This window comes from Atractosteus spatula, chromosome 2 (genome assembly GCF_055471065.1).
Source record: "Atractosteus spatula isolate fAtrSpa1 chromosome 2, fAtrSpa1.hap1, whole genome shotgun sequence".
NCBI lineage: Eukaryota > Metazoa > Chordata > Actinopteri > Semionotiformes > Lepisosteidae > Atractosteus > Atractosteus spatula.
Genome location: NC_142707.1, coordinates 5,850,695 through 5,876,257, shown reverse-complemented (window position 1 = coordinate 5,876,257; position 25,563 = coordinate 5,850,695). Strand labels below are relative to the sequence as shown.

The 25,563-nt window shown below is 40.9% G+C and overlaps 1 protein-coding gene across 1 annotated transcript; it reads left to right on the top strand.

Moving 5' to 3' along the window:
- Positions 1-270: 270 nt before the first annotated feature.
- anxa4 (annexin A4) lies at positions 271-22,431 on the top strand. The gene is made up of 13 exons (XM_088929545.1): positions 271-374; positions 8,355-8,412; positions 10,461-10,548; positions 11,405-11,499; positions 14,127-14,240; positions 14,441-14,531; positions 15,335-15,414; positions 16,065-16,121; positions 17,087-17,180; positions 18,847-18,942; positions 20,746-20,804; positions 21,690-21,812; positions 22,174-22,431. Exons 2-13 carry the CDS (start codon positions 8,404-8,406, stop codon positions 22,231-22,233), a joined length of 966 nt encoding a protein of 321 aa, XP_088785671.1. The 5' UTR covers positions 271-374; positions 8,355-8,403; the 3' UTR covers positions 22,234-22,431.
- Positions 22,432-25,563: the final 3,132 nt, after the last annotated feature.

Here is a 25,563-nt window from a genome sequence, read left to right as displayed (position 1 = left end):
GTTATGGGTGTATACTGTATATATACTGTAACACACTCTTCCACAACAAGCCATATCCAGCCACCCAATTTCTGACCGCTTTATCCGATTCAGAGTCGTGGAGAGGCTGGGGCCTATCCCGAGAATGCACAGGCTCCGGTAGGGAGGTACAACTACGATGTAGTTTCTGAGGTTTCTGCAATGTTGTTCTCCCGGTGGTTGGGATGTACAGTACTTCCGTATTACTCAACAGCCGAAACACGAGACTCAAGTTTGCGGACCGCCCAGATTTCTGTCCTCGCCCATAAAACCCTGAACACACTCCTATCCTTCAAATTTGGGAGCTTCAGGATTGCAGCCTCTTGACGCTGTCGTAAGCGACACAAGACTGACAGGTGAGTGCTTACGAGATGGCAGCTGTGTATGTTTAAGAGCTTGCAAAATAAAAAACAGGATTCAAACAGCGACTGTGCACCCGAAAGGAAGAACATCATCGAGTAACCTACCAAGGGGCGGAATAAATCGAAAGTAGAGGAAACAGGATACGGACGGTCACTTTTTTGTATATTTATACACGCATAACAATTCGGGTCAGTGCAACACCTGCGCTTAATCAACGGCGACGTCTGTTGTTTTCACTTTCGGGTTTTCAATTCAAACTCGCTGTAGGAGTAAGTTGTGTGGATTGGTCGCTGAAGGCTGTCAAGAAGGGCGGGTTTGTTTAGTTCTCCAGAGTAGGAGAAAAAAAGACAAATGCGCTTGGCCACGAATTCGAAGTTTGTGGTCGCACGGTTTCTTATCTTAAGGACCTTGTCCTCCAGGAAACGTTATTACCAAATAATCCCAGCTTTGTTATATTTCGTTATCATAATTGTATTATCACACTTTGTTTGCTTTTTAAAGTCCAAGAACCACCGCGGTGTGCCATTTTGATTTTTTTTTAATTCAATTTGCCGGTGAAGATAAAAAAAAGTTGCCCCTTTATTTTTATTTCTGGCCATTCCTTTAGGGGCTTTAGATGCTTTGATGAAACTCTCCGTTGCTGCTAAGTAACCTACAGATCGCGGAGGGTGTGTAGTCACACAGGCCTGGTGTAGTTTTTAAAGTTACAGCGACGCAGGGCGAAAGTAACGCTCGCCTGTTGCAGTGAATTATGGCGAGTGAATGAAAGCGCGTGTGTCAGTCCGATTCAGTCCGATGACGAATAGTTTCAGAATTGTAACCGATACAAGTTATGGCAACGGTTTACACTTGTTTCTGGCTACAATAATTTGAATTATGTCTCATTAAGGTCTCATTAAGAAATAAGTACTTTTTTGGGGGGGTGTCAATTAGTATCCGTGAGGGAGAGCTTTGTTGGGGGGAAAAAACACCAGCAGACACGGGGGTACCTCAGGGCAGAATTGAGAACCACTGATGCAGTGTGCTGCGATCGTGCATTATTTATTACTTATGGATCACCCTACCTGATATCTCCCTCAGTCCAACCCCCACTCAGACCTCTTCGTTCGGAAAAAAAGCCCTGCCCTGAAGCTAGATTTATGCAAAGATAACTTCTAAGATAGTTTGTGAGCATGAGTTATCTTATACAGTCAGATAAAACGGAATTTTGAGGATTTTGATTCTACCTCGTATAAAAAAAAACACTGCATGCAATTCACTTATGGTGATTAAAATGTCCAGTTTTGTAGCTCCGATCTGTTCTTTGCAAAGTCCTCTTCATTTTAACACTGATAGCTAGTATGGATGCAGAATCATAAGTTATTGATCATGGGTTTTGCTTGGTGATATTAGAGATCTGAAGTTAAAGCTGTTATGGAAAAGAGGGATATTCCAGATCTGGCCTTGGTGACAATTTCTCCTGGTTTTTGATCCAGCTCTTCACTTAACTGAGCCTTTTGTTAAGCTGCTAATTCAATTGGAATGATTACATTGTTTGAACTTTTTCAGTGCTAGAGATTTCACTAAAATATAACGTGTAATTTAACAGGACTTCTATAGCAGAAAATGATTATCATAATTAATCAGACTTCATTTCAATGAGAGCTGAGCTGGAATGATGCACTGGTGTTGTGTTTCCTTGCAGATCAGTTTTTTTCAGTCTGGAACTGATCTGATCTTGATGTCACTAGTAAATCAAGACTAAAAGTGATAGCGAGCTGTAACAAATGCTTTCATTCTTTGACACAGCTGATAACTTAAAAACAAGGAATGTGTATTAAAACATCCCTTTTGGTGAAAACATTTGCTCTATTATACCTACAAGTAGTGCACAATCTTGTTGAACATTTTTTTGTTCACTCAGTTAACACTATCTGACTTCCCTACAGTATATGTTTGTATTAAAGGGGAGCTGTTTATTTTAAAAGGACAATAAAAATGAGACATGGCTGTTTAAGTAAAATCAAACAGGCTTATTTTTACATCCTTCTGGGACAGTAGTGGTAAGTAAAGAAAAACCTACATTTTACTTGCTTATTATTAACCTTCTTTCTTACTACAACTGCACGCACCAGGTTCATCTCTTACTGTCTCGGGCTGTAGATGGGTTGGAAATTCCAGCAGGAATGGGTCACAAGCACCAGGAATGGGGAAGCACCGTAGTTTACTTCTTTAAAACCTAACTATTGCTTTAATTGGACCAATGAATTTAACAACTTTTCTCAGCTTGTCAGATACTAGTGATTTAAGTACTGTAGATTGTGAGCAAACTGCACTCAGGACATCCATACCAACAATTCAAGTCCCGGGTTTTAGAATTTCCAAGGATTGGATGCAGCACAAATTTGAATGCAAGGCTCTCCTTTGTGCCATGCTGTGAAATCCACCATCATTTGCATTTCATGTGGGAGAAGTCTCTATTGTTACAGATATTGGAAACTAAACAAGGAGATCTGAGGGGGTCATAAACCAACTTTTGAGAAGGCGGAGCATTCCACTTAATTCTAAATCCAAATTTTTGTTTTTTGCTTGTTCATTCACTTGCTCTAGACCTGTGGATGGGATGTAAAATTCCCCAAGAAAGCAGTTTGTTAATAATGGAATTCATTATTTAATGTACTGTAAGAGTTCAAATTAAGGTTGCAGAAACCTTTTCTTGCAGGTTGCAGAAACCATTTCTGACTGTCAGTTTCATAGCAACTTCACGTTGCTATGAAACTGACAGTCAGAAATGAATAAACTGAGCACTAAATCTAAAGTGTCCAGTTTCTGCAGAGCTCCAAGCCTCTACAATCCTGCATGTCTGGGGTGTCTTTGTACTGTATCTCTTATGAAGAAGTTAAGCACAGGGGTGGAATGAATACTTGCAACATGGATCAGGTGGTTAGTTAGGTATTAATTCATGGGTAATTATGGAAATTATCCATTGCTGGATGGCTTGTGCCATATTTCTGCAACCTTAATTTGAACTCTTACAGTACATTAAAGAGTTTTCCACTGTTAAAAAGGACCACAGAAAGTAAAAGGTAGAGAGAGTGAGCACTTTGGTGTTTCTGAACCAGTTCCTACGACGTCATGTTGAAATCGGTTCTCATTTTGTAGCTTTCAACGTACCCTTTCTTATCTGTACACTTGTTTTTTTTTATGGTAAAGTTAGAAAAGAAAATGCTGGGTTGATTTTGAAAAGTTGTCTAGACACCATGGCCGTGTCCCAAATTTCGCACTGCGTCCTAAGCCCTTCCTCCAAGTCCACACTTCTGTGACGTGGAGCACCTGCGTGAGTATTCAAGGGCGCATCGTTATAAAAAGGGTAATGGGAGACCCCCCGTTTGGGGTCATTTGCTGGTTACACAGTTCAGGGTCAAAATGTTCTGTTGTTGATGATGCTTTTCTAGTGGCAAAGTGAAGGTTGGCAGATTAATTTAAAAAAAAAAGAATATTTTATTCTCAGCTCGCAGCTTGACCTGTCCCCGCACAGACGTAGTGACCCGTCGGTTCATTCATGTTGAGCAGGGCACTTCTCAAAACGGGCGAAGTAAACGAAGGAGAACGTGGCAAAATTGTCTGTCCCAGTACAAAAATGACAGTACGAGAAACATAACGCGCTCATCCACGTTCGTTGAAAATAAACTAAATAAGGTAAACTTGACAATACCTAAAAGCTTTGTATTATTAAATTTTCCGTCGACAAAATACACCGCAGTTAAACGAATCTTCATCAGTCAAAATGGGGTGACAAACTAAAAGCCTTATGTCAAAACGTCGTTCCTAGAATATATACATTATGAATCTACAGTGACCTAATACATTTTAGAACTGTAAAAAGCGAAATTTTACTTGTACATGAATATCTTACTCTCCATGGCAACTTCTCTCCGCTTTGATAGGCTACGACAAGAAACGTCACGTCACGAGGACGCAAGACAGCAAGTGTGCGTATTTAGACACGGCCTTAGTGTCCTATACGTGTAGCATGTGCCCCCACTCACCGATCCGTTTTGCCCAGTTTTATTTCCTGAATTTAATTTAAAATGACAATTAAAAGACTCCCTTGTTATATTTTTCTGCGATAAAGAAGCGTGATTGACATCACTTTTTCTCTTTCCCTTTTTTTAGTATTTGCTATTGATCATATTTTTAGCATTTTTAATAACTACTATTATTTTGGCTTGGCATTCACAAGTTAGCTTCAGCAGACTTGCCTGTTGTAAACCTCTTTAAAAACTGAAAGGAAGGAAATGAGATAAATACAATTGATTATGGTGCACTTATCATACCAAAGGATGTGTGTGTTCTCTATGTATGCTCAAACAGCCCCACTACACAGCATATTCATTGGAGAAGAGAAATTGCTTTGATAGTTAAATTAATTAATGCAAACACTTCTTTTCCTTAACTGCCACAGCTTAGAACTAAACCACATAATACAATCTCCTTTTTGTTGAAAACCTGCTCTTTTAATATTCTTACATGTGATACCCATTACTACATAATGCACAATGAATGAACAGCGAAAGGACTGGCCAGACCTGACCATACTGTATGCTTGTTTGAGTAATTAAAGAGACAGTGAAAATTTTACTTGCAAAGATTAAGCCTGTTACTGGTGTCTAATAAGTGGATAAACTGATAGACATATTTGTTCTGCTGGCACCTCATTCTGGAGCCTTGGCAATGTTTTATTTTGTCATTGCATTGGCCTCTGTGGACCTTCAGTAATTGTCTACCCCTTGTAGAAACGCGTATCCGAGTCAACATTCTTGTCTCTAGTTCCAGCAAAGCAAGTGAGATGCTTTTAACAATGTGGTGTCCGGTTAAGTCCCATTTAAATGTAGAACCCAGTCATTGACAGACCCAGGTAATTTGGGACAGTGTGGTCATTTACAGATGCCATGCACTAACATACAATGTGGCCTGTGTATCCCTTGATCACAGTGGATCTCTGTGCCAGTGTCATCACAAACTGGGAGACTCGCTGCTTAATTAATTGGAAGTGAAAATGTAAGCTGATCTTACAGTAAGATGCAGTAAGCGGAGCAAAACTGCACTATGCTGACCTTCAGCCTATAATTGTCATTGAGACCAATGGCTCTCCAGTGTCTTAAATGGGTGATGTGAGTTGTTTTTAAAGGGGGAGGCCAAAATGCCACTGACGGTCACGGTTCCTGGGTCACTCTTCAGCTGGGTCCCGTGAATCCATTTTAACCATGATTTGGGTGATGGTGTCCGCTAGGTGATCATTTTAATAGATTGTTGTGTAATCGGGTCTCTTGAAAGGGTAGCAGTTCCTTTCAGCAAAGAGAAACAAAAGGCACAGAATTCCAGAAATCTCGCATGTAGTATGTGTCATCTGAAATGCTTTGCTTTTATACGTATTCTCTCTGGTCATTTATAATTGCACTGTATGAATTAATCAAGTGCTAGACTGAGTATCACAATAGTGGCAACGTGCAGGAAATGTAGCCGACTACACCACCTAGCAATTTTAAGCAGAGTAGAGGAGTTTATTTCCATATGTACATTGGAATTCTTATTCGCGCTGATCACTCGGGACATAACTGTACAGCAGACGACACAGTACAACAAACAACACCACACAATGTAGACAGTCCATTAGAAACCATACAACCAGGACTATAAATATGTTGTGGAAAATAATAAATATGTAGTAGTGAAAAAAGAACAAGGTAGACCATGCAAAAAGTGCACAGTGCAGACGTGCATTGAGTCTCAGGCACCACAGTTAGCTGTTAAGGATTTCAAAGGTGCTAGGACCCTTCTCTCCATACAAGTAGTTGAACACCCAAAGGCCACCAGTGCATCCACACACCAGCACATGATGGGTAGATTCAATACTGGAGATTTTAATCTTCAAGAGTGTAGCGTGGACCGCTTAAACAGAAAAAAAAAGACAGCACATTCCAGCCTTTCCAGCTCAAACCACAGTTCAAACCAATGCTTAATGTTGGGAAGAAGGGGAAAAAAGAACTGCACAGTTCGGTCTCTTCAATGAATAGAGTGTAGCCTGCTTTCCTTTAATTGCTGATAGGACCTACACCAGAAATGATTGTGTTCCTAAAGAGGGATTTATTTTCCTGTCCAAGAAGAAGAAATATAAACCCAGCACAGCTGGGGGAAAAAAAAAACACTTTCTTACAAACAGTACCTCAACCATTTCAGGGCCAGAAAAAACTCGGATTCCTCCCAACCCAAGCAGACGGCTGTGTGCTTTATTAGTCAGTTTCCGCTGCCTCTGTCCCATCTTTCCGGCCTGCTCTTCCCTGCTGAGGCGCCAGGAAAAAAGGGTGGGAAACCAGTCCAGGCGCAGTACCTCAGTTGTGTTGCTGCTGCCTTCCTTTGGCCTGTTACTCCTGAATGAAGTGTTCCATTCTGCTGTAGTGATACAGAGAGGGCTTCCCTTGCCCTGGGAACCTGTGGTGAAGAAAAAAGTGCCTGTGCCTTGCCCACGACAGGCTTTTTAAACACTTTTTGGCCTACCAGCCCCATTTTCAGGAGCTTACCGTTCTCTGAATCGGTGGCAGGAATGTCCAGGAGTAAACAAGCAGGGCTGCTTGAGGACTGTGTGTGTATTGCAGGTTGTCGGGTGGCATGGACCTGTGTCTTTCATTCCTCTCTCCTTTGTTTCATTCTGTCCCTCTACCCCAGCTCCAGTCTCCACCAGTCTGGCACCTTCACCCATGTCACCCCTTATTGTGTGGTAATGTATGGCCATCTAGTCAAAGAGTGTCACTCAGCCTCAGGAAGATCACTGTCTGCTGTATAGTTTGCACAAAGGTGGGAGGAGTAGCTGAAAAGGAAAGGGAAGTATGCACAAAAGAGAAAGAGAAGAAAAAGTGACACCATACCTTATCAAACACAGTGGCTATTGTATGTAAAACCCAAGTAATCGTATCCTCCTAAACTATCGCTCTACTTTAACTTCGGTCCCTCTGTGACCTGTACCAATACAACTTTGGCATCGCTCTGATCGCCATCTTGGGGTTGGGGGTGGGGTCAGTATATTAGACATGTCCAAGGAAATGGTTATATTCATGCTGGTACTGTCTTGTCTGCTCTGATGAAACACGTTGTGCTTCTCATTTGATGACCCTCAGTATAACCAGCATAACCCCACAGTTCATTCAAGGAGGGAGAAGTTGAAAAGCTTCTGATTCCATGCATGTGCTTTGCAACATTGAGGATAAAGACCACACAGAGTGAGAGAAGCTGTTTCAAGGATGAGCAGAGAATTTTTATATTGGGTAGAGAGTAGATGTGTGTACATTGAGGCAAATAATAGTGCCCTTCCACCCTTTACTACCGTGAAAACATTAAAGCAGACTGACAGGAATAGCCGTCTCCTGCCTGAAATCACCCAAGGGATCACTGACCACGGCTCTCACAATCCGACACCAGTTTTCACGTGCAGTCCAGACACAAAAGACCACCGCAGTTCCAACAACTTTGCAATACGTCTGTGCTGGAGTCTTATTTTTTTTCGTATCCGTATTTACAGTAAGTGAAAGCAAATGGCAGAGTCTCTGGATGTATTGTTACCACTGGACAGTGCTCACTCAGATTATAACTGGCTTAACTAAACTCCTATGATGCTTTTGATTGGGTAAATGTTGCCTAGTTTTTCAGTAACTAGAGCATCACTTTGTAAGTGTGAATGAGGAGGGGAAAGAGGCTGTCTTGTAGAACATCTCGGCTCTCTTAGTGTCTAAAGCAGCTGCAGTTTTACAGGTTTAGTGTGTTGCTGGGCAGGGTTGATCCTTAGCGTGCCATGGTGTGACTGTTGTATACTAGTGTGGAGGATAGAATGGCCGTACATGGTGAATGACCTTTGCCCCTGGCCCTTGGGTGCATCACAGACAGGGCTGCATTGTCCAAGGCACTCAGGTTTATAATGACTGTTTTGTTTGCTCACCCAGGTATCTCCTCCATCTCCTCCACCTCTGAGGCAGACTCTCTCCTGTTACCATGGCAGCGGTAAGTCCAAAGTCCATGTCTGTGTCGATTCTGTGCAAAGAGACAGATACTGTCCCACAAAATCCTTGCCTTCTCTGAAGACTTTCATTTAACGGCAGTCATTTTAAAGGAGGGGTGTTTTGACCAAAAGTTCTCTGAATTCTGAAAAAGGCTTGCTATTTCTTCTAATTTTTTTTTAGAAAGTGCTGGAGAGAATTTTTATTTCTGCAGCATCAAATGAGAAGTTGAGATAAAGAGACGTTTTTCTTCCTACCCCTTATTTTTAATTGAATACTGGAAAATGAAATCCAGTTTATTAAAAATGAAAAACCTAGACGGTGAAGATACAGAATTTTTTATGAAATGTTAGTCACTCTTTAGTAAAGTCTTTAACTGGCATTCATACAAACAGGCATACCATAAAACATGCATGAACTGTCAAAATATACAGTACACTTGCTTTTGAAACACCTTACTTTTATGGTTACTTTCACAGTACCAATAACAGTTTTTCTTGAAGCCATGACCTCTAATTAAGTAATTTGCTTAGTGATTTTTTTGTATTGATTTCAACAACAAACACAGCAACAGGAAAATAGAAACCTTTAATTAGTCTACAAAAACTGAAACTTTGTTTGGACAGTTACTTAACATGGAAAGTATCTGGAAACCTCAGCAGCATGCGCAATTTGAAATGTAAGATGAAAAATCGTTTATTACTATGAACTCTGCTGTATAACATTCTAAGATTTTCCTACAGATACTGCCTTGGAACAAGCCTGTCAGTACTGTCCTACATTTGTAGTGTAGCACAAAGGAATCTTGTGTGCTGAATGATATTTAAGTTCAATTTTATGCCCACAGACTATACCTGTGACAGAATACATAGGCTCCTAATAAAATTCAGTCTAGTACCCAGAATTCCTTCCTCTGCTCCCAGACAACCATTTTCCACCAACATATAATTATAGATTGTTACAGGATAATAATAGTTGCCTAAGTCTTTTATTGCTCTGTAATTTAGGCAATGTATAATTGTGCTACCATGTTCTGTCCTTATTTAGACAAAATTAATGTGCCTTATTCAGAATACAGAATGGAGTGAAGATGAAATTCATCTCACAGTTCAACCAGCAATTAACGAGTTTGGAGTTCTACGGTCTTGATGAGCTGAGCCTGTACTATTTGAGCCGAGAGCCCTGTAGCCCTGAGGTCACTGGTCCATGCCTGGGCCGTGTCACCAGGTGACTGACATTGGTCTTCCTAAAGTAGAGGTGGAATACAAAGGGAATGGACTCATTTTAACCATTGTACCCAAACATCACCACACTATCAGACGACAGATAGAAGAACTGTCATGTTTCTTGTTTATTCTCAACCAGGTATTGCCAAGAATTGTTGCAAGGAGATGAGTTACATATTTACCCGATAATATAGCCAAGGAAACGGCGTACTGCTTGTTCAGTGCATAACACTATAAACTTCATTAGTTGCTTGTTTCAAAAATTATGGCACCATACGGTGTCGCGAGAAGCCGGAGCCTACCCAGCAAGCAACGAGCGCAAGGCAGGGTACACCCTGGACAGGGCGCCAGTCCATCACAGTGGGCTTCATCAGTGATAAGAAATGTTTACATAACATACACCTGTTATATGGAATAGTTGTTAGCCCTGGTGTCATTAAAAATCCAAGGGTATTTCTTGAAAAGAGAAGTGGCGTTTGCCTGGTGCCTTGGCCAAACTTTCCCATTGGTCTTTCCCAGTCCTGGCCTTCTAATAATCCCCATCTCTGAACAGACTTCATCACTCTGTTCTCTTCCTCACTGAGAGCTGGTGTGTGGTGAGCGTACTGGTGCGCTTTGGCTGCTGTCACATCATCCAGTTGGGAGCTGTATATTGTATATCTTTATATTGAACCTAAATGTTCGTCCTAAATATATGCTCAAAAGGCTTCTCTAACCTGACATTTATGGTTGCTGAGAAAGATGGTCTTTTCCATAACCAATTAAAACTCATTTCAAACCTTCGCTGTACTGGCGCTGTGACCTCATTCAACCCTACACCTTCCAGATCGGCTCACGGGGTACAGTGACCGAGGCGTCGGGGTTCAACGCAGAGCAGGATGCCCAGAACCTGAGAGCCGCCATGAAGGGCGCAGGTGAGTGACCGGGGAAGAGGGGGAACTGTGGGTGACTGACCAGAGAGAGCCAGTAGGTTGTGTGAAGGCAATGAGATTGCTGAGCAGTGATCAGCGTGTGCTAACTGCTCCTGTGCCCTGCTCTTTTGCCCTGTGCCTTGGTTGGAGGGCTACTGGGGGGCACTGCCCTGGTCAACAGAATCGCTGGTCCAGATTTGCAGTGTGACCTCCTGTCACCACCTGGATTGCACAGATAGCCAAAAAAATAGGGTTGACCATACTGCGGTTTATTAAAGATTTGACAGAAGCCACGCAATAGTAATGAATGAGGGGAAAAAAAGATAAGAAGTAAATCTAATTGTGCCATTATTTATTTTTGACTGTCTTGCTGTCTGTTTACATTGATTTGCTATTAAAAGAACCTAGATAAATTTCAGTGACCCAATATGAAACAAAACAAACAAAAAAAAATATTAAGTAAAAATGTATCAGGGCAAATATGAACTTCCTTGGAGGATGTTTTGAAGTGCAGATGAAGTTAATGCAAGTAAATGAAGAGTAATTCCTCCCACCTGATTTTAGTAAGAGTAGTATTTGCAACAGACAACGCATTGAAACTGGGAGGCGTTGTGCTAGAAGATGGGCTCACATTGCCTGCGTTGTTGGACAATGGCTCCCTCATGGAGAGTGTGAAGAGTCACATGCCCTGTACTCACCCTGTGCTGGCGAAGGCATCCCATTATTTGTATGTATAGCTCAGACTTTAATCTGCGGATATTGTTCCAGTGGCTGGATGACATAAGGCTCAGTACGTGAGCACAAAAAGTAGCTGATGTCGTCCGAGTTGTGTTGCTGTAAATTGGTTTGTTGTCCTCAGGTACTGATGAAGAAGCCATCATCAAGGTTCTGGCCAAACGAACAATCGCCCAGAGGCAGCTCATCAAGCAGGCATTCAAGGCATCAGTGGGAAAGGTAAAGATCTTGTACTCCAGACTCGCCCTCTGACAGGCACAGCACAATCATGGATTCAGTTTCTCACCAGATCAGAACAGTGCCCCAGCTCTCAGATCAGCCAGAACTCCTTTTCCCCTCCTTCACTGCTTGGTATAAATGACTTCACTGCTGTGGTGGCACACGTCTTCATGTTATTTTAGTTTGTAAATTACTCTGCACCTGCTCAAATGAAATAACCACTACCTGCAGCCTGTTAGTAGGAGGTTAATGCTGGTTCTAATCTCATTGTGCGCTTTTCTTTCCATTTCTTCTAATTCTAGTGCAAGGGGCAGACCTATTCCTCTAAATAAACAAATTCATATTCCTCTGAATAAAGAACCAACAAAACATTTTTGTAGCAGCGAATTCATCTAATTCACTGGAGCCTCCTCTCTGGAGTTTCCAACCAAGAGAAAGTTACTATTAAATGTAAAACTCTGAGTGTTTATAATATCCCTGTAAAACTCCACCTGAGGCTTTAGTCACCTAATTGGGCTTTTGAAGTTCTGTGAACCAATTAAGCTATCCTTAATTATGCAGAGTGATCTGTACCCCATGTGAAAGGCCACACCACTTTGTAGTAACAACCTTATAAATCAGTGTGCTGTATTTTACCATGTTAATTGCTTCTTAAAATTACTTTAAACAGATTTTAGTTAAATATTCTGTTACATAAATACAGTTCTCAGACCCCTCTCTTAGTGAAAAGAGTTCTAGTGTCTTGCAGTTTTTAAGCCCTGCTAATTCTAGACAATCAAATTGTCGATTTTTATTTTATATTTTAAATAGTAATTTAATTTAGAGAACAGCTTACTAGTAGCATTCAACCACACAAGCACCAGTACTTTTTGAAAACCTAAAATGCAAGAATTATTGATTTGAAGTATTTGCTAACACCTTTATGCCTGGATTACAAATTAAAAGGAAGTCACAATTTTAAGCTTACTTATGAACCGAGCAAAACTCAAATCGCAAAATTTAATCGAGGAAAGGCTCGCATCCATAAAAAGCCTCATTGCCAGTTTAATTGAGAAGAATCCGAGGTGTCAGTAGTGTTGTGGCTCTCTCTGCTTCTATAAATGAAAGTTACAGTTGCTGATAGAGGTAAGCAGATAGACAGTAGGTGTATTATATCACAATGTGACTTCCTGCAGTTAAAGGGTGCTGGATTGTCAGTGTGGGAAACACCTTTCTTGTATCCTGATGGAACTGGAAGTTAAACATTAAGTGTAATTGAGGTATTGTGGGGACAGAGACAGTCACAGGCTTGTACCGATGTATTGACCAGGTAAACAACCGTTAACGCCAGCAGTGTGGTAATGTCTGTTATCTGTAGCAGGTGGCAGAAGGGCAACATCGGCATGTCTGTGCGTGGGTGCAATGCTCTCTGTGTGGGGTGAGGTGTGGGTCTTTGTCCCTCAGTTTGACCAGCGAAAGTCAACGGTAAATATGAAAAGGAGAACTGAAACTCTGCGGTATGGCTGGAATCATTACTCAATAAAAGGTTCCTTGTCCCACACACTGACAGGGAGTTAAGGTTGTTGAACTTTTTCTGATAACAGCTGGCGTGCTCTCGGAGTGTGATGATATACTGATTGTATCCATTGGCCGAAATGCTGAAATGGTGAAGAAAATGGACCAAAAGATGTGAGGCCGAGCTTAGTCATTGTGTGAACCGAGGGGAATGATAGATGACACAGTTAACTACTGTTATAATCATTAAATTCTAAGCTAGGTGTAGACAGATCCACCGTTCTGTAGATCCAGTACTCAATTTTCTTAAAGAATCCATAACTGATTGATGCCACAACCAAAGATCACTTAACTCATTAGATTAGGTGGAGCAAAGACTTGATTCATACTCTGCCAACCTTCAGCCCAAATAGTTAATAGAAATATCGGTAAAACTACAAATTAATGTTGACACACTTGAACCCCAATTAGAGGAATTTATGGCATTGTTTTGCCCGATTAAACATAAGTTGTAAAAAAGTTTAGTTAGTTTAAATACCACTAAAGTAGTAGAAAAGTATTCTAAAAATATGTTTCACTATGTAATGATGGCCACACATTTGGACAGAGTGGTCCAATGCATCTTTAAAACTTTTAGTAATGGAAATAAAAGAAAATGGCCCCCTTTTGTGATAATATAGGGGACCACAGAACTTTTTTTTTAATCTAATGTTTCTTTTATGTTGCAGCGCAACACTCGCATGCCGGCCTTACTCAGATAACAGATCTACACACAGTCTATATCCAACACTTTCCTGAAATTTAGTAACTACTGTACATCAAAACCTGTGATGCACTGCTACATAAACATCTTAACTCTTTCTCAACCAAACTAAGTCTTTACTATAGAGACCGCTGCAGGTCGGGTGAAGTAGATCCGCAAGATGAAAATGCTGTGGAAGAGAGCATCTGTGTTTATTCTCCTACCACACAGACTGTGAAGAGACAAATTTGATCCATGAATGTGGAAAAAGGGGTCACTAAATATACTAAAGCTACAGTCCAGTTGAGCAAAATTGATTGTTCATCTCCCCTTCAATGGAATAAAGTCAGTTTGACTGGTGGACATCTCTCTCTCTCTCTCTCTCCGTCAGGACATGCCTGATGAGATCAAATCGGAGCTGACTGGGAACTTCGAAAAGGTGGTGGTTGGGCTCCTGATGACGGCGCCTATGTACGATGCCTACGAGCTCAGAAACGCCGTGAAGGTCAGACCACTGGAACACCGTGAACAGTCAGGAATGATACATGAGTTATCACTGAATTACCTGTCCATTCAAATCTTACTCTTGCTTGAGTGCGGAACTGAAAATCACACTAGGATAAGATTGCATCCCTGCTGGAAGGAGTTCCCTGCTGTTTGTATTTGTTATTGGCACCCATCTTCCTCTCTCTCTCTCTCTCTCAGGGTGCAGGTACAGATGAAGGCTGTCTCATTGAAATCCTGGCATCTCGAAGCAACTCGGAAATCAAGGAGATCGCAGCAGTTTACCAAAAAGGTGAACATGTCCCTTATGAACATAGAGGGGGTACAAACGGAGGTATGGTGGTGGCAGGAAATAAAAAAAGATGCCAACCAAAAGCACAAAGAATTTTTTGTATAACAGGAGATGTAACCAGTATGAACTGGAGCAGGATAATGCTGATATGTTATGTTATCTAAGGTACTATCCCCTTCACACAACTCAGCCTTCATTTGCAGCATCCCATTATTGTCAGGAGAGTCGTGGTGCTGTGATGGTTAGCATACCACATACCATATGTTGGCCACGTGTTTGTATGGATTTCTCACCATGTACTAATTCTCGCCAACAATCCAAAAGAATGCAGTTTAGGTTTGATTGGCTGTTAGAAATGTTATCTTTTAAGGCCCCACTTGAACAGGCATTTCACTGCTTTAACAGGTGGAAGATATGAAGTTAAGTATAGGGCATGGACTGTTTAACCACCATTTATAATAGCCAATCAAAGATCATCTGTATGCCTTTGGGATGCTGGAGGACATTCAAGGGGATTTCTTACCTGGGGAGAGGGGGAAACCGTTAACCAGTAATGGTTATGTCGTAGAGAAAAGGGAACCAAAAAAACAGCCTTCTGATTCTTAGTGTTTTCAGTTCAGTACAATTCTAATGGAACACGACATTAACAAGCAGACCTGTGCTTGTATGAAAATTAAGACCTAAGACCCGTGCTGGGCACAGGACATGCTGTGTGAGAGCGGGGGTTTTATTGATGCATGTTGTCTGACTTTTGCTGTTGGTGTGATCGAGCGACCAGAGACTAATGAGATTGTGTTGTGTAGAGTACGGGGAGACTCTGGAAGACGCTGTCTGCTCCGACACGTCTGGAATGTTCAAGAGGGTCCTGGTGTCTCTGCTCACGGTGAGAATACTCTTCCGCCATTGGGATCATGTGCCATGAGGGCCTGCATCTGAAACGTCAATAGATAGTAAAGTAAATCCACATTATCCATCAATTTACAACAACCAGAAAAACGTCTGCTGCATCAGCAAGCCCTTGGAAATAGCTCGGTGGAAACTTCCGTTTCAGGCATGACAATGGCATTTCTACTACGATTTTATATCTGAGAGAAGTAAGTCAGAAAAGTCCCAGAGGTCATTTAACAGGCAATTAATTGCTAGAACAGGTGGAAAATATGAAGTTAAGTATAGGGCATGGACAGTTTTACCACTTGTAATTTTCTAAATTCCAATGCTATGGTTTTTAACGCAATGACATGCAGCCTCTTGGACACTGGGGGACTGCCTTGCTGAAACACATACAGTGCAGTCCATAAGTATTTGGACTAAAATGGGAGGACTATGTATAAAAAGGGCTGTGATTCCTATATGGTTCACCCAATATAGACGAAAATACCCTCGAATTAAAGCTGACATTCTCCAATCCAACATGCTGGAGTACAGAGCCAAAACAACACAAATTGTGTTACTGTCCAAATACTTACGGACTGCTCTCTACATCTTAATTGTTTTCTATAAACCTCGTCATGACCCTCCTCTTCTCTCTGGCAGGCTGGACGTGATGAGAGCAGTAACGTGGACGTGGCACAGGCTGTGCAGGATGCCAAGGTGAGACTGTCGGTTTTTTTTAAATAAATATTGTTCAATAAATGTAAATGATTAACTAAACCATTCCATTAAAATAAAAAAAAAATTGGCATAGAATAGACTAGGATGGGTGGTGCAGTCTGAGCCTCAAGAGCTTTTGGCATCAGCCATTTAATCAGTCAGCTAAAGGGAGGAAGCTGGCAAGAAGAATCGAGTATTCATGCTGTAGGAAAGGATGCAGTGGTTTTTATTGATTAGCGTAGGCAATTTACATAATCATCTTCCTGGAAGAAAAACTGTGCCTTTTGATTCCAATGTCGTGATCATGATGTAAATGCACTGTCACAGGAACCAATCTGAATTAAAACCATACACTGCTTCAGAGTGCAGACCGATCAATGGGAATTCACATTGGAGAACAGACAAATACAAAACAAACGAATCATTTATCATGGAACAAATCAATTTCGAGAAGGACTAAGAGATTCAGTCCTGACAGAAGTGGGATGAGAAAGGTATGAATTGGAATCGTGTTATAGTGAAAACGGGAAGTGTGTCCCGATACCATGAGTTGTGAGCGCACTGAACAATCTGTCAGACTGTGAGTCTGTTCCTTATAGAAAGTTTAAGGTGGTTTGCAGATCAATCTTTTAAACCAAGCAGATTACCAAGAAAGACTGATGAGGTTTGAGTGGGGAGCTGGGTCAATGTGTGTTGGCTGCAAAGGAACAAGTAGAGGTTAATTCCACATTGAAAAGTAGAAAGAAGAGGAACATTGTTTAAGCTGTTGAACCTGCTTTGGATGTGAGTAACCCGCCTCTCAATTAAGCTCAAGAGCCAAAATGTTTGTTTCTTCTTTCCCAATTGCCAAGACGTACTGTTTGTCTCTTCTGATCACCTGATCAAAACAGCTTGAAGCTGTTTGAGTGTATGAGTCCATCGGGTTACAGTTTCTGTCAGTCGCGTGACGTGATCATCTCCAACAGGACATCTACGAGGCAGGGGAAGCGCGCTGGGGTACTGACGAAGTGAAGTTCCTGACAGTGCTGTGCGTCCGGAACAAGGCTCACCTGCTGCGAGGTATAGCTCCCTGCCTCAGTGTTTGAAAATTGTACATTCTCACACCTTTCTGGGAGGATTCTGATTCAGAAGTGTTCAGTTCGATTCCAGCATTATTATCTTCGGGGAAAAATTTGTAGTGGACTGTGCCAAAACCAAAACAACAAAAACAAGGAGGACAAAGATCTCTAAAGGAGATGTTGGTACAATGGTCTCTTTTTATCAGGAAATCTTTAAGCAGGAGATAAGAAAGTAACCTGACGTTGTTTGAGACAGATGTTGCCGCAGGGATGAAAGAGTCTGTTACTTTTATACATGGGGACACAGAGACACCTCCCAGATAGGTGTAGTGTAAATTCACAGTGGAGGGGTTGAGACACACACTCCATAATGGTCTTGGCCTTCTTTCCAACCTTTTGCTTGTAGAAGAAATTTAAGTTGGCTGAATTTGCCCCACTTATTTCTCTACTTATTTTCACTCATTTTCCCAGCCTATTACAACTAAAGGTATTGATGTTACAAAGCCAGCAAGTGAGACAGTACTGTACGTTAAGACCCTTTCTATAAATGACGTGTAGAAAAAGTGTTAAGTTGGTCATGTCTACCTTGAAATAGCTGATTTAAAAAAAAATAGTCTCTGTTGCCCGTTTTTATAAGTGATGTCACAACATTCATTTTATCAGGGACCCAAGTACTTGTACTCATTGACTGTCTACAGTCTGATTACACAAATAATCTAATTACACTAGGTTGGATCAGTGACAGATTCCTTTGTTATTAAGACATTAATCTTCATCTTCATTTAATAATATCATTTACAATGAGTTCATAATGACTCCACTTTGATTTTCTTTTATAAGCTAACCACAGCTGTATCCTTAGATAACCATTTCCCCAATTTGACCTGTTTAGAACTTTTATAGGACCCATCGTATGGTTACTGTTTAAATTGAAGTTCTTTGGGCATTTCTGTGCAAGCAACTGTGGTTGTATCCCACATAAATTATTTTCTCATCGTTGGCTTCTCATCCAGGCACGTGTGAACCAGCAGTTAGCATTAAGGATATGAAACTTAAGGGGGAAAAGGTCAAAGTAATAATGGAAAATTTTTATTATTTTTCAGAGCAAGGTCACAAAAGCACTGAATGCAAAGATTAAAATTCAATTGTATATCATGTGCAGGTCTTACTCATTGCTCCCTTTTTGCATTTCCTCTTATTTGGTTTTGCTTGCTTTTTAGTTTCTGCTGAGATCGATAAATTCCAATTGAAATAGCTGTGTCCACAAAAACCTTTGAAAAACCCCTCTGTCAGGGGCATGTTGAAGTGTAAAATGGGCTGCCAGCAATGTCACTTCGCTTTCAGCAATGAATGCTTCCCCTTTGTAAATCTTAGAATAAGAAGTCTGTTGTAACAATAATGCTTTAAGCAGTTCTGACTGGACAAAGCTGACATTGCAGATTAGGCATAATGTTCCCATGCGTTTTTATGAGCACCCCAACCGGGGACACACAGGAGATGGGGGATACTGTGGGGAATCACACTTGCTGGCCTCTTATACTGCCCCAACCTATTAAATTATAAAATGATAAGAACAGAGGTCACATCTTGCAGAGAGCATTTGTACAGCATACTTTGGGGTGAGGGATAGTGCCATTGCAGTGAGGGAGATCTGCTCTGTTTTACAGTGTTTCAGGAATATCAGAAGATCTCGGGCAAAGACATTGAGGAGAGCATTAAGAGGGAGATGTCTGGCTGTCTTGAGGAAGTCTTCTTGGCTATAGGTAAGAAAACAATGTAAGAGTGATGCTAACTAGCTCATCCAGCCTTTTATATAGTTCAGGTAGCTGTGTGTGCAACTCCTGACATCCTTCCTTAAAAACACACTTTTTATGACAAGTTTCACACTGCAATACAGCAAGAGGTATTAACAGATTGCCTTAGGAGAGCATGTGGTGTTGGGCCAATTCTTATATCATTCAGTCGTGTTTTCTAACAGCCAGCAAAAAGATACTGGAAAAATGGAACACAAGATTTTCAGATAACTCAGATTAATATTTTTCTAGTGGCATAATTTCACATATTGACTACTGCAAAACAACAATAACCCTAAATACCTTTAAATACCCTGAAATTTGCCTGCATAAAAGCAAGTAATTTGGCCAAGGATAAATGTCAAAAGTAGGGAATGCTTTGACAGACTATTAAATGATAACAGTTCACTTTAAACAACTCCATTGAATAGTGTTAAGAGGTAGTCCAAACTGTATGTCTAGAAAGATGACATTTGGGTGTCCTAAATTCTATCGTATATTTTTGACAGTCTGGCGGCTTTTCTTAAGATCTCAAGTGGCCAAAACTGGTGACATTCAGACTGAAGTTGTAAAAGGTGCTCCTTAGATGTAGTGAATGGGGTCATGCCCGAGTGCTGAGCTAGCAGAATAGCTAGAGAATAGCTCTTACCCTTTGACTTGAGATATCAACTTGTTTACACTTTATTTGATGTCTGCCTGGGTTTTTTGGCGTTAATCACAGGCTCGACACGAGCAGGGGGATCGGACTCATGTAGTCAGATGTACTGTATGCCGTTTAGATTATCTTAAGTAAGTGCCAGTCCAGGTCCGCATGTGTCACAGCTCCTTGTACCATGGTGTTGGTCTGAATGAGGGATATTGGCTCCCATCATAGAGTTCTGGGTTTCTGGTCATGAAAATATGAACCTTTTTGGTTCAAGGACAATTTGTTCTGGGTACCGACTGTTGGACAGCACAGGTATTAATTTGCCTGTAGCCAAGTAAGTGATGTTCATCATTCATCCCTGTGTGAACCGCTGTAGCACAGAGAAAGGGAGCTGTGGTATGTCAGGGCTTGTGTTCTTTGAGTGACTCTAGCACAGCTTTGCTAACAGGTTGCTGGCAGTTCCAGCGGGACACTGATTTTCCCTGAGTGCTATACCTGGACCAACACATCTGTTAATACACTCACTCGCATTTTCTCCTAATTAACTGTTTGCCCCCAAGCGGCATTACAACCCACTAAAATGCCAGTCTTGCCTCTGAAAGCAGGCTGTTTAATTAGTTCTAAATATACTTGAGGGAGTCTGTTTTCAAACATATTATAAGCCAGTCAAAACAAATTAGAATCCGAGCATTACAAAACAAGCAGTGCTTAATTAAACTCTTGCCCCTAGTATAATGTCTCCATGTAGTTTTTTTTTTCTTCATTAGAATAAAAATAGTGCCTTCTGAAGGGATAGCAAATGAGTAAAAACATCTTAGAGGGTTTATGTTAAATAAAACATATGTCATCCTCTGTTCTCGTCATTGACAACGTGTCAGAGATGTAGTTTCTGGCACTGCAAAGTGTTTATACTGAACCTTATATCCTGGGAAATGGCCAGTCAAAGGAGACAAAGAAAATAAATCTTTAATCCTGTTTCTCTCGAGTCCACACAATTTACAAATGAAGGCATGGAGTATATAATTCGAGCTATGTGTGAACTAGCCTCTTATACTGGTTGGCTGTGTTTGATAAAACTGCTTTATTTTATAATGGTGTGTGAATGACTGAATGATTGTGTTTTGTAGTGAAATGCATCAAGAACAAGCCAGCTTTCTTCGCCGAGCGACTGTACAAATCCATGAAGGTAACCAGTGTTGTTCCTGCAGCGTCAGTGTTCTTATCAGTTTGGTGTTTGTGGATGAGCAGCAGCATTAGTCACAGCTACAGCCCAAAATCGGCTTCTGCAAAGTCATGCGTCACAGTCAAACTTTTTTTGTTTAATTATACTAAACTCTTCTTATAAATTTAGGTGCAAACAACCGGGGTAGGATTTGTTTAGATTGCAGCCGTGAAAACCACCATTTGTGTACCTTTGAGTTTAAAAAGACTACACTCCCATTAGGAAGAGATCAGAGCAGAGTACACTGACTTCACTGGTGTGCCCAGTATTTTGTATTCCTGTAGTTACTTTTTCTGCCTTTTGAAGTGCTTTAAGTACCTGGCCTTGTTTTTAGGATAGAACTCCCTTTGCAGCCTTTAGAATGGAAGAGCATGTAGGTGAAAAGTTACAAAAATAATTCCGGCTATGAGTGTCATTGAGATTCCTGAAGTACGTTTTTACAATGATGACAGAAATTGCATCTCTTTCTGAATATAGGTAAAAATTCAGTATTAGGGTTAAAAAGTACACTGTATGATTTCCCTTTACTTGAAATACATCACATTTATTTCCACAGAAACAGTGACAAACAACAAACAGTGGCTAAAAAAAATTGCTAAACACAATCTTCTAAAGCTCATCTGGGATACTTAATGGATGTGTGGTTCAGCCATGTTTGCCTTCTTCTGTACATTACTGCAGTTACTCCACCATACATTCCAGCTAGACTCGCTCACGGCTTAGTAATGACAAGATGGTTACAAAACCAAACAAATTCCAGTAGGTGCTGTGTGAATGGACTGCACTTTGTGTGCAGAGTGTGTGTCAGTGCGGTACAGTCTGACTCCCTGCACTGCGCTCTCTTCTTAGGGTCTGGGCACCACGGATAGCATCCTGATCCGAGTGATGGTGTCCCGTGCCGAGATCGACATGCTGGACATCAAGTCCGAGTTCCGCAAGATGTATGGCAAGACTCTCTACTCCTTCATCAAGGTGAGAACCAGAGGCTTGCCTGCTGAGTGAAAGCATGGGATAGACAAATAAGCAAATAAGCACTTAGAAAACTTACTACTGCTCAATATTCAATTCAGTTCCAATTCAGTAATCCAATACCAGGATTATATGATGCACTTCATATAATAATACTAGAGACCTAAGGGACTGGACTGTATTCCCAGAAACAGCTGCTTGGGAAATATGGGAGTGATCTGTGATCAGAGGAAAATTGAATTCGGAATCGCAGCACAAGTAGTCTGGACTGCAGCTCTAATGCAAGGCAAAAATTTGTAGCTCATGTTTAATGTGTTTTTTAAAGGTTCAAGCTGGATTCTAACATCTGTTTTATTTGCTTCAGGGCGACACCTCAGGAGATTACCGTAAAATCTTACTGGAGCTTTGTGGTGGGGACAACTAAGGGACCAAGCCAAGAGGAGCTGCAATCCGCTCACGCATACCCCAGCATTCCACACCGGCACTGGCTGTTTAGCCACAGTGCCCTCAAGTGGTGCGAGGCTGTACTGCATCTTGCGTCTTGCTTGTATTGTTAAAAATAACTGGAAGGAAAAACATGTTTTGCTACATGCACATTTTGCAATAAATCTTACAGAAAATCTGTCTGTGATTTTGCTTTATGTTTCTTGATGCACATAGTGTTTTTACATTTCTGGTGCATTTTAAGGGAACACTGAAAAAATAATTGCTAGCTCTTTAGATTAAAGTGAGGTCGCCTGGCCACTTTCTATAGAACATTTTAATAGGGTCTTTGTTTTACAAGCTCAAACATACTTGTCCGAAGCAGAATGATGTGTTCTATTTCATGTGTCTCTTGAGTAATGGTTTTGCAGACAGTACAGCAATGCTCAGACTCTTGGCTGTCTCAGAAGAGTAATCCGCTTTCTTGGAATAATATTGCCGAACATACTAAAGCATTTTAAAGGATGTTGAACACACCCATTGGAAGAGAGAAGAGATCTGTTAAGATGCAGTCTTTTTCTGTGAAGACCGGTTTGTTTTTGATTCTGATCCATTGGTAATTTAACCTCATTAATCGTCGGGTTTGACTGGGATCAAAAATGATACCGGGTCTCCTCCCCTCCTGCTCTGTTCTGAGGTGAGTTTGTAGAGAGGTGGCAGAGAAGTTTTGCTCAAGATATTAGAGACAACATCCAATAGCACCAAGGAAGGCGTGAAGGAAGCCATCTCTGGCTCAGTGGCTCTGTGGCATCAGTAATCCCAGGCAAACCAATCCTTCCTGGAGGAGAAAAATGGAAAAGTAGTGGGATCATTAAAAAGAAGCAGGAAGGGGCTCCAAAGAAAGTTCAGACATAAATGCTGTAGTAGCTACTTGCTTCCAAAACCCAGACATGGGCAGGACGTGTCTGAGGCATGCGCTGTATTTAAGTGCCTGTTTACCACGTGACATGTTCCACACTTCGGGATACAGACGGGTGCTATTTTGCATCTTCTGTGAAGCAGCCATCTTAACCAATTTAATACATTTAGCAAAGAAACTTGGCGGTAATGAAAGAATCGGTCTTGCTGCCTGTGAAGAATATCAATATATCATATCGATAGTTCATTCACACAGTAAGTGTGCGACCACGCATATTTGCATTTTTATTTTTTTTTCACTAGATGATAAAGTCATGAACACAGACAGCACGCACATAACTTTAGTATGGCCCCTTGACCCTTTGGAATTTCAAAGGTTCCTTTCAATACAGAACCGGTATTAAATACTGCAGCTGTGTTAAATTGTCTGCATTTGCTTGATTACCATGCAGGTAATGATAATCACAACATTTTAATGAATTTGTTAGAATAATAGTGAAGATAATGAATAAAATACCTCTCAACTATGCAAAGTGGCAATTTTATTTTTCATCATCTCACACACACTTCCATGAATCCATCTACGTGAACTGTGATTTTCGAGACGGGGAATATGTACTGATAGATTCTTCTTGGAGACAATCTTGACTGCATTGTGCCTGTTCTCTTTCTGAAGTGTCAGAATAAAAGCTGTGCTGCATACACTGCTGCTATTAGTCTGTGTGACCACAAGATGGGGCCAGTGCTACACACTGTACCCTTCTCAGTAGGTTGGCCTCTCTTCCTTTTTTTCCAAGAACCAACGCCAACATTCAGACTTAAGTATCTGATTTGATTTGCTAGTAATCATCGTTCCTAGACGCTGCTCTGATTGCAGATTTTGGAACCTCTTCAACACAGAAATGGAAGGACACACACCCACACACACACTGGTCTGAGAAACAGACGTGTTTGAACAGCCTGCCTTAGTATCTACAGTATGTGCCCTGCTCAGACGGACACCTTCCCTTCACACTCAGTGCAGAGACAGCCTTGTCATCTTACTAACTCCTGTTTGCTGTCTAGATGTGCCCTTTCACTTGTAAAATGTACAGGTCACAGGTCTCAAGTATCCCTGTATTTGTAAATGGAAAAAATGTTCTAATACTGAAATATTAAAAAGATATCGGCGTGGCAGGTTAGAGCAATCAGTTTGAATACCAGAGGGAGAGAAGACAGAAGGCTCTTCCGGAGGCCCAGATCAGTGCCTGTAGATTGAATCACAACACTTTCCTGTGGGTTATGATGAGAATTTAAAAATCATGCCCTGGAGGATCTACAATTTGGCAAAAATTCTAAAATTCTAAATTCTAAAATATGGCAAAAATATTTCTGTCCATTTCACCATGTTTTAGGGATTAAAGATTCTTTCTTAGTAAGAATTGTCTCAACAACTCATCCCTCTAGAGATCTTGTTTATCTGGGTGTACTTAAGCACAGCCTAAAGCAACTGAGGAAATTAACGTCATATTTTTCTCTGTGTTTAAAGACATTAGTGCTCCTTAATTAGGCTCTCTGTTAAAGCCATTTTTTAAACCTTTTTTTTTAATCATGGACTTTTGTACGTAAACTGTTTGGACAATGCCCTCCTTGACACTTACATTAAAGCATCGCTTATTTTTATGCCTTGTAAAACACCGAGGCCAATGTTAAAATATCATATAACAGTGTTTTTCATTAGCGTCGCCCGTACACTCAGACCACTGCCAGTGCAGACACAGACGATTGTATCAGTGTATAGATTATACGGCTACAGAACCCAGAAAATCGAAGTGCACGACCCATGAAACACACACCTCCACTGGCGAGCGTGATGAATGAGCTGTCAACTGCTGCACAAATGTCAGCTGAAGAATGAGTCTTCCTAGATCACAGCAGAATAAAATCAGATTTTGGAAGTGGTAAGCCTTTAACTTTTCACCCCTCCCATTTTTTTACCCTTTCAAGCATTCTGACTTAATAAATAAATTAATACAAATGAAATTCTAAGACACCACTACATCCATGTGCCTCATTTGGTAATACTAACCATACTGTATCTTGAGAAGTACAAACCTTATAGGAACAGCCATTCATTGAGCATTCCAACCATTATCTGTTTTGCATGGCAGACCTCACTAGTGCTATTATTCACATCCAAAAATAATGGAGGCAAAGCACAGTTTTAAAGAATGACATATTGGTGAGGATCCAGAATTCATCAGCAATTTCCAGTAATTCATGCATAAAAATGTCCAACCTGATCCACTGCCATACTTCCACATTAATCAAACTAATTAATTTAGGCTGCATTCCACAGGAATGGCATGTGGATATCTGATGGAGCTCCTCTGAGGTCTTGTATTAAGACAGATTACATAAGTAAGATTACAAG